The sequence below is a fragment of the Podarcis muralis genome, chromosome 1 (assembly GCF_964188315.1).
Source record: "Podarcis muralis chromosome 1, rPodMur119.hap1.1, whole genome shotgun sequence".
In the NCBI taxonomy this organism is placed as follows: Eukaryota; Metazoa; Chordata; class Lepidosauria; order Squamata; family Lacertidae; genus Podarcis; species Podarcis muralis.
In genome coordinates this window covers 120,334,966-120,344,995 of record NC_135655.1, presented here as the reverse complement: position 1 = coordinate 120,344,995, position 10,030 = coordinate 120,334,966, and the positions used below count along the sequence as shown (strand labels likewise).

At 43.2% G+C, this 10,030-nt stretch overlaps 1 protein-coding gene across 1 annotated transcript in view; it reads left to right on the top strand.

The window, feature by feature from the left end:
- The first annotated feature begins 3,785 nt into the window (after nucleotides 1–3,785).
- The window catches only part of STAT4 (signal transducer and activator of transcription 4), a 34,591-nt gene continuing 28,346 nt past the window's right edge, over nucleotides 3,786–10,030 (top strand). Inside the window, exons 1-3 of the mRNA XM_077917375.1 lie at nucleotides 3,786–4,211; nucleotides 7,818–7,946; nucleotides 9,012–9,156. Coding sequence (XP_077773501.1) covers nucleotides 7,819–7,946; nucleotides 9,012–9,156 — 273 coding nt within the window. The 5' untranslated portion in view covers nucleotides 3,786–4,211; nucleotide 7,818. The remainder of the gene's footprint in view (nucleotides 4,212–7,817; nucleotides 7,947–9,011; nucleotides 9,157–10,030) is intronic.

The window sequence follows — 10,030 nt, the reverse complement described above, 5'->3', positions numbered from 1 at the left end:
AGCCCCATATATTGTATCTTCTCATAACCTATGGCAAAGCTTTGTGTCTTAAAACACACAATACTTTGCTGTTGGTTTGGAGGGAATGTGGCAATCATGGTTTGTTGGAGTTGTAAACCAGGAACTATGATTGGATACATCAGTACACACACATGGCCAGCAGCACAAAATTCGGAGTTTGTGGCACAAAAGTCCCAGGAAAGGTTTTGAGGTGATATTAAATGTCAGGATCATGATGTACACGATAAGAGGCTTCAGAATCCTGTATAGAGCTGGCCATGTACTAGACAGCCAGCGGAGCATATCGTTCAACCACTTGATATTTGATTGAATAAAGACAAACACCACAGACAACAGAACCACTGCTGTCGCAACCTTGGTAATAATATAGCAACGGGGGGGGGGGGGGGCTAGTTTATCCTTGAGGTCCCTTCCAACTCTACAGTTACATGATTCTATAGTTCTATGGTAGGGACGTGGGTGGCGCTGTGGGTTAAACCACAGAGCCTAGGACTTGCCGATCAGAAGGTTGGTGGTTCGAATCCCCACGACGGGGTGAGCTCCCATTGCTCGGTCCCGGCTCCTGCCCACCTAGAAGTTCGAAAGCACATCAAAGTGCAAGTCGATAAATAGGTACCGCTCTGGTGGGAAGGTAAACGGTGTTTCTGTGTGCTGCTCTGGTTCGCCAGAAGCGGCTTAGTCATGCTGGCCACATGACCGGAAGCTGTACGCCAGCTCCTTTGGCCAATAAAGCGAGATGAGCGCCGCAACCCCAGAGTCGGTCACGACTGGACCAAATGGTCAGGGGACCCTTTACCTTTACCTTTAGTTCTATGATTCTCTGTGTGGCTCAAGTTTAGGTCTGAGACGGATGTGTCAAGATGGCTGAAGCGATAAGAAGGTTCCTATAATTCCTAGTCATAGCCAGGGCAGCCCACTCATGAAGCAAGGTGAGGTGACTGCCTCAGGTGACAGGATCCACAGGGGCAGCAGATCCTGATGTAGATCTTTATACCTCCTTTGCTCCTGATGTAGATCTTCATTTACCCCTTCTTCCCTGATGGCAGGGGAGGAGCCATTTTGTGGTTTGCCTCTGTGCCAAAATGTCTTGGACCGGTCCTGGTCACAGCCATGCTTGTAAATTTGCAGGTAGCATTATGCTGTAGTCCATGGGTAGGCAAACTAAGGCCCGGGGGCCGGATCCAGGCCAATCGCCTTCTAAATCCGGCCCACAGACGGTCCGGGAATCAGCATGTTTTTACATGAGTAGCATGTGTGCTTTTATTTAAAATGCATCTCTGGGTTATTTGTGGGGCACAGGAATTCATTCATTTCCCCCCAAAAAAATATAGTCTGCCCCCCCACAAGGTCTGAGGGACGGTGGACTGGCCCCCAGCAGAAAAAGTTTGCTGACCCCTGTGACCCTTTTCCAGTCCAGCATTTTGAACTGACCCTGCATGTCTGTGTCGAACACAACTTTTACTATCAAGATCACATGTGTTGACAAGCCTTTGAAAGTGCCCCTTACCTAGTCATCTGTGGCACAGTAAGAATTGCCTCCAAGCAACCAGTCAGAAATACCTATAGAAACAAGAAAGCCAGTTCATTCTCTCTCTCTCTTTCTCCAAATTTCCCCACCCTTTTTTTATGCTGTCGATGTTCCACAGATGATTAACGTAGGTTTCTGTGGTCTGGCAAGTTAGAAAACATTTTTTGTTGTTGTTACTTTTATGGACTTATCTGCAAAGCTGATTTATCAAAGTTGGGTGACTTTACTGGATAGCATCCCCTTTATGGATAATTCAACATGGTTCTCTCCAGTCTGCATACCCAGCACATCCTACCCACGTGTATCTTTGGAAGAAAAATATCTGCCTTTGCCTGGCACCCTTCCTGGAATTGTACCACATTGTGTTGTGGAAATATGCAGTCTATGCGATTTCTGATCAGAGCATAGTCGCATAGTGGCTAAGCTGTTTCCACAAAAGCCTCTGGTCAAATGAGTCTGCCATGAAATCACTAGGGGGCCTTAAGCAAGCCGCAGGCTTCCCACCCTGTCTGCAATAGGGGGGAGAATAATATGGGGCTGTTGTAAGGATTGCAGCTAGGTAATGAATATAAAGTAGGGACGCGGGTAGCGGTGTGGGTTAAACCACAGAGCCTAGGACTTGCTGATCAGAAGGTCAGCGGTTCGAATCCCCGTGACGGGGTGAGCTCCCGTTGCTCTGTCCCTGCTCCTGCAGAACCTAGCAGTTCGAAAGCACGTCAAAGTGCAAGTAGATAAATAGGTACCACTCTGGCGGGAAGTGCATTTCCGTGCACTGCTCTGGTTTCGCCAGAAGTAGCTTAGTCATGCTGGCCACATGACCCGGAAGCTGTACGCCGGCTCCCTCGGCCAAGAAAGCGAGATGAGCGCCGCAACCCCAAAGTCGGCCGCGACTGGACCTAATGGTCACTGGTCCCTTTACCTTAATGAATGTGAAGTACTTTCAATGCTCAACAGCATTCTACACATTAAGCATTTTACGTAACCCTCATGAATACAGGGTTCAAGAGCATTCCCTATACATTTTTGAGAGCGCTTTCTCCATCCCACTTTCTCTGTTCTTCAGGAATCGGAGTGGTGCTCTTTGGTTGGTTATCATCCAATGTCCTTTTAAAATGTCGGGTGGGAAGGGGGTAATTGGGTTGTTTGGGTTTTTATTTTGTGGTTTCTGTATTGTGCTTTTATCCTGCAAACCGCCCTGAGACCTGCAGGTATAGGACGGTAGACCAATTTAATTAATTGATTGATTATAATGTTAGGGGGGGGCAAAAGCTCCATTAGTTTTTTTAATTGATTTGGAGGGGCAGCTGCCCCCCTATGCCCCTTTCAGGGGAAATGGCAGGGCACAAATAAAATAAAGTGGGGTTTTTTGGGGGTGGTTACTGGGTGGTTGTTTTTTTTTTGTGGTTTTACATATTGATTTTATGTTCTGTGAACTGCCCTGAGACCTCCAGGTATAGGGCGGTAAACCAATTTAATTAATTAATTATAATGTCTGCGTGAGGGAGGCAAAACCTGTGTTTAATATATTTTTTATTGGTTTTTATTGATTTGGAGGGACAGCTGCCTCCTCCCCCCCCCCCCCGTACCCGTCAGGGGTTATGGCGGGGCACAAATATATTAATGTGCTTTTTGAAGGGTGGGGGTGATTGGGTTGTTGTTTTATTTTGATTACGTGATTTTTGTGGTTTTATATTTGGGTTTTACATTCTGTGAACCGCCCTGAGACCTCTGGGCATAGGGCGGTATATGAATCCAAATAATAATGATAGTAATAATAATAATGGTATTCTATGGCTGAATATTCTATGACAGAGAACACAGTGGAAAGGAGAAAAGAGAGAGAGACTGAAGAGAATCAATATTATTATTATTATTATTATTATTATTATTATTATTATTATTATTATCTCTCTCTCTTTTCGCCTTTCTGCTCTGTTCTCTGTCATAGAATATTCAGCCACAGAATACCATTATTATTATTATTATTATTACTATTATTATTATTATTGATTCTCTTCAGTCTCTCTTTCTGTCTCTTTTCTCCTTCCGCTCTGTTCTCTGTCACAGAATATTCAGCCATAGAATACTATTATTATTATTATTATTATATCTCTCTTTTCTCCTTCCACTCTGTTCTCTGTCACAGAATATTCAGCCATAGAATACTATTATTATTATTATTATTATTATTATTATTATTAATAGTAGTAGTAGTATTCTATGGCTGAATATTCTGTGACAGAGAACAGAGTGGAAGGAGAAAAGAGAGATATAATAATAATAATAATAATAATAATAATAATAATAATAATAATAATAATAATAATAATAATATTCTATGGCTGAATATTCTGTGACAGAGAACAGAGCGGAAGGAGAAAAGAGAGAGAGAGAGAGACTGAAGAGAAACACATCCTCAGCCCAGAACACTTCGGCCTCAGCAGAGGCTCCGCGGCTGACAGGGAACTCCCCGTTTTTCCGACCGCATTTTTTATTTCTTTTACACAAACACGCACCACACACACCCACACCCCGTCCCGTCCGCTCCCCTGACGCCCAGGAGCCCGGAGAGCCCGCCCAGCCACCCCCTGGACGCCCCTTCTCGCTCTATCGCCAGGCGCCGAAGCCCCTCTTCTCTCGGCTTCTGCAGCCCCTGAGGCAGGTGAGTCAAGAAGGCGCGCGAGGAAGAGAAGGGGGGGGGGGGGAGAGCCGGGAGAGGAAAGGCGGGAAGACGCCGAGAAGCGGGCAAAATTCACCTCAGAACTTCGCTTTTTCTCCCCCCCCCCTTTTTTTTTTGGCCTGAGGCGGAGCAGCATGTGGGCCCCCCAACCCCCCGCCACGTTTTATTATTTAATTTTAACACCGTTAAAGCATGTTATTTCTCTCCCCCCCCCCCCCACTCCTCACCCGCCTCCAGGGAACTGTAGTTCGTGTGAAGGTGGGAATGGTAGCTATGGGTGGCCGACTTGAGGAAAGTATTTGGGAGGGAGGCTGTCCCGACTAAGCTGGAAAACTGTCCCTTTTATTCCTACCCTCTGCTTCCTTTTACTTAACCAATCCACAAGAGGACCTTGCCTCTTATTCCATTACCTCTAAGCTTACTTGTATGAGGTACCTTGTCAGAAGCTTTGAGAAAGTCCAAAATATATATCAACAGGATATCACCTCTATCTGCAGACTTGTTGACACTTGCCAATAACTCACCTAAATTTGTGAACAGGACTTGCCCTTGCAGAAGCTGTGCTTCAGCAAGCCTGTATAAGCTTGATGCTTTTATCCTTAACAATACTTTCCACCAGTTTCCCCATCCCAGGAAGATATTAAGATAACTGGCTTGTCATTTCCAGGATCCCCCATTGGTTACGTTTTTGTTTTTAAGGTGTTACATTGGCTACTTTCCAGTCCTCATGTATGGAGGCAGATCTGAAGAACAAGTTACATATTTTTTGTTAAAATATAAGCAATTCCACAACTGAGTTCTTTGAAATCTGTTGCGTGGATGCCACCCAGATCGGGTGATTTCTCATTAGTTATTTTGTCAATCAGGGCAGGAACATAATCCTCAGATTCCCCTTCTGTCCTACATATTCTTTTCTGAAGAGAGTTGCAAAGAATTCCTTCAGTTTCTCCACAAACTTCTTATCCTCCTTTAGCACACCTTTGATTCCTTTGTCATCCAAACGCCTGCCTAGATGGTCTGCAACTACTAATAGATTCTTAAAAACTTAATGTCATCAGCAATGTGCTCCTCAAATTCTTTTTTAGCATCGCTTACTGTCTGCTTGCAGGGACGCGGGTGGCGCTGTGGGTAAAAGCCTCAGCGCTTAGGACTTGCCGATCACATGGTCGGCGGTTCGAATCCCCGCGGCGGGGTGCGCTCCCGTTGCTCGGTCCCAGCGCCTGCCAACCTAGCAGTTCGAAAGCACTCCCGGGGGCAAGCAGATAAATAGGGACCGCTTACCAGCGGGAAGGTAAACAGCGTTCAGTGCGCTGCGCTGGCTCGCCAGATGCAGCTTGTCACGCTGGCCACGTGACCCGGAAGCGTCTCCGGACAGCGCTGGCTCCCAGCCTCTTGAGTGAGATGAGCGCACAACCCTAGAGTCTGGCAAGACTGGCCCATACAGGCAGGGGTACCTTTACCTTTACCTTACTGTCTGCTTGCATTATGCTGGCATCTTTTTGCTCTCATGATGCATCTCCAATATATATAGAAAGGTAAAGGACCCCTACACAGTGGACGCTCAGGTTTCGAATGTGATCCGTGCGGGATGCACGTTCACAACCCGCAGCGGCGCATCTGCGCACGCGCAGGTTGCGATTCGGCACTTCTGCGCATGTGCAAAGTGTGATTTTAGTGCTTCTGCGCATGCGCAAACACCGAAACCTGGAAGTAACCCGTTCCAGTACTTCCGGTTTCGGCGCGTCCGTAACCCGAAAAAACGCAACCTGAAGCGTCTGTAACCCGAGGTATGACTATACAGTTAAGTTCAGTAAAAGGCGACTATGGGCGGCTGCGACACTCATCTCACTTCAAGCCAAGGGAGCCGCCATTCGTCCATAGACAGCTTTCTGAGTCATGTGGCCAGCATAACTAAACTGTTTCTGGCAGAAACCGTGACAGAAACCAGAATGCACGGAAACGCCGTTTACCTTCCCGCCACAGCAGTACCTATTTATCTACTTGCACTGGCGTGCTTTCAGACTGCTAGTTTGGCAGGAGCTGGAGCAGAGCAACAGGAGCACCCTCTGTCGCTGGGATTCGAACTGCTGACCTTCCAGTCGGCAAGCCCAAGAGGCACAGTGGTTTAGACCACAGTGCCACCCGTGTCCCATCTCCAGTATAAGCTCCAGTTGACTAGTTGAAACTCTAGTTTCTATTATTGTGTTTTTAAATGTCTCCCAAGCATTTTGAAGTGATTTGGTCGTCTTGACTTTGTTTTTCAACTTTCTTTTCACCACTCTCCTCATTGGGAGCAAGTTTCCTCTTTTGAAACCAAATGGTTCTTGATGACATACACATTGCTTGTGTTTTTCCATTGCCTGGGTTTAACAGAAAACAAACAAGTCAGCATTTGCCAGGGGTGGGGGTTTATTATTCATCATTGTCAAAGGCAACTGACTCATTTGTAAATGTGCTATACCTGTATTTTCCAGTGTAGATGAGGGGGCACTTAACCTGGGAGTAGCGCAACACTGAGTTGCTCAAATATCTTTTTTTCCCCAAAGAAGAATTGAAACAAGAAGCTGTAGAATCATATTTCCTTTGCAAACCCTCTATGCCCAGACTCAATTTTAATACTTGGTGGGTATTGTGGTGCATTCATCTTCATTTATTTGTTTCTTTGCATAAGTGGACTTTTCCATCTTGTTTGGTGATAAGAGTCAAATACCTACTAGTTTCCCAAATCTATAAATAAATAAACAAACTCTGCTGTGCCTTACAAAATTGAATATCTCCAAAAGTTTGTGTTCCCAGCCCACACAGAAGGCAATACTCTCTGCTTCTCAAACATCTAAGAATAAATCCTAAAGTTCTTTTAAAAGCACTGTTCATAACATTGTCCAGCTGTAGTTACTGAAGAGTGATTGAGCAGATGTAAAGGAATTTGTTACTCTTCTTTGGAAACGACAACACAAGTTATGCCCCAACATAAGTTGCACCCATCACACTCATAGTGTGAAAACAAGCAACCATCATTGAAAGGCCACAGAATATCAAGGAGATCTATCAAAATGCATCTCCCAAACAACACAAAGTGAATGGTAAAACAGTATACAGTATTCTGACAACTATAAATCCTGAATAGTTCTGATTTTGAACATGTCAAATATATTATACGTCATATGCATGTTTATTATTATGTAAAATAAAAGCAAGTTGGTATTTGAAAAGAAAAATGTTTATTTTCAAAATAAAAGTAAAACCTGGGCAAAATTTGTGCAGGCTGCACACTACAAATGTGTGATCATTTTGCAAAAGGTTATTCACCTTGAAGCAGCAAGTGCAATCTGGAGGAAAGAGTATCATATATATTCTACCTCCACTATCAAAGAGAATATGCCTTAGTACCAGTTTCTGGAAATTGAAGGTGGGCAGAGTTCTCTTGCACTCAATGTCCTACTTGAAGTCTTCTCATAGGCCACTGTGAGAATAGGATGCTGGACTAGACGGGTCATTGGCCCAATTTGGTGGGTTCTGCATATGTTCTTATACACTCCTGCATGATAATGTTTAATATCTCATCAAAACAAGCATTATTCTTTGTAGTATGTCTCAGTGGAATCAAGTCCAGCAGTTAGAAGCAAAATTCCTGGAGCAGATAGACCAGATTTATGATGACAAATTTCCCATGGAAGTCCGACATCTGCTAGCACAATGGATTGAAAACCAGGACTGGTAAGATCAAATGTTCTTTGTCTACATTTTTTTTAAAAAAATGAATTTATCTCCCTTATAAAGCTTGAATTTTAGGAAACTTTTATGTACAGGCAGGATATTGGGTGCATAGTTATTGCTGTGTGCAGATATAAATTCCAATAAAAAGCGTAAGCTTAGGAATATATAGAGAACTTTTTATTATTCTGATAAAATATTGCCTTTAATATAAAGCAGCTTTGTGCCACTTACCACATTTGTTCTCTGTTTATTTTTGATGAAAGTATTGATCAGAAATAAACAGAAAACAAATGTGGCAACTTAAGAAACTATCAAAATCAAGAAACAGTAACTGTAATAACAAATATTAAGTGTGATGTGTAATGGACATGAAAAATTGATATGATACGAAGGATACATGTATACTATGCAATATATACTATGTGCAAATTAACAGAACAATCATATTTCTAAGTAACGTATATATACTGTATGTACTGTACATATGTACAATATGTACTGTAGCTGTACATATTGCTTACATAAAGCTATTAAAATTATTCTCTTTGCTATTAAAGGGTCTATAGGAATAAATACATTTTGTTAGTTGTTTTACAAGCTGCTCAATGAAAACATAATAATATTTTAAAAGGAAAGGAACAATAATCTTCCTAGCATAGTATTAGCTCTTTCCAAAATACTGGCATACGCTTGCAGTTCTATTTTTTATTAGCTAAGCCTGTGGAAGATGATGCATTATGATAGGAACAATCTGAATTTGTAAGCAAGCCTTTTCTAAGCAGTCAGTAGCCTAGTTTTGCATGTAATGTTATCCAACCATGGTTGAACTCTCTAGTTCTTCAGCCTACTGAAATATTTACTGGGGTTTAATGGGACTTTCCTCTGAACATGCTTGGGACTTCAATCTTAAAACAAATAAGAACATGCATGAAGCTGATGATTCCAGACACCCATTCTAGGGCCTAATACTTTTCTTGAACAAATAATTTGAAGGCTTTTACCATTACTTTTTTGTTTTGGTTTTTCATGTATGTGTTTTATTCATATAAATTTTGCGTTGCACAGGGAATCTGCATATAACAATGAACCTATGGCAGCCATCCTCCTGCAGAACTTACTAATAAAGCTGGACGAACATTTTGACCGTGTTTCCCAAGAGAAGAATCTCCTCTTGATACACAATCTAAAGAGAATCAGGAAAGTTCTTCAGGTGAGTCTGTTGCCTTCACACACAACACTTTGAGGCTAAAGAGGAATCATGAAGCACTCTGTTTCATGAGCAATGAACTACCGTAATTTTTATTAGCTTTCAAGCCAGGAAGATCTGCACACAGCCTCAATTTATGGCAATAGATGCAATGCATTCACTTATAAGTATTTGGACATTACAGTCCACCGAAATCAGGGGCTTCAACCTGCTCTTAGTTACCTGTTTATCCATGTGACCAAACTGGGGGGGCCAATATTTCCTATTGCAGTGTGCATCCCTTGTTTCTAGTTGTTGGTGCTGATGCAGGATGGAGGTTGCTTATTAGAGGAACGTTACCAGTACCTTCTGTAAACTAAATGTGATATGTGAGATGCATCTACTCTACACCAAACATTTGAATTTGCCTATGTCCTTAGGACCAGACGGGGGCTAGTTGCACTCCCCCAGACGGTGATCCCCCTGGGGGTCCTCCTATTTGATGTAAGCAATCCTGCTGCCGGATTGACCTATGGCATCACTTCCAGCAGATGGACCGCAAGTAAATGATTGCCCCATGCCCAAGCCAAACCTCTCTCATCTGTATTCAATAAAGTTGTGACCTGCTTCGATCCAAGTTAGTCTATGCTGTTCACTTGGTGGGTCAGGAACGGGGAAGCACAATGCCTTGGCCTGCAGTGGCTTTAAAAACAGATATTGGCAATGAAGAAAAACATTTTTCATGCCTGAGACAGCAATTGCTTCCGTAACATTGTGTGAAAAAGGATAGGCCCGAAAGCCAATTTAAATGAACTTTTCCTGACACGACATAGGACTTTACCACCTGAGTATGGGTGGGTATTTACGGGTGACTTGCTACTTTGAAAGCAACCCCATA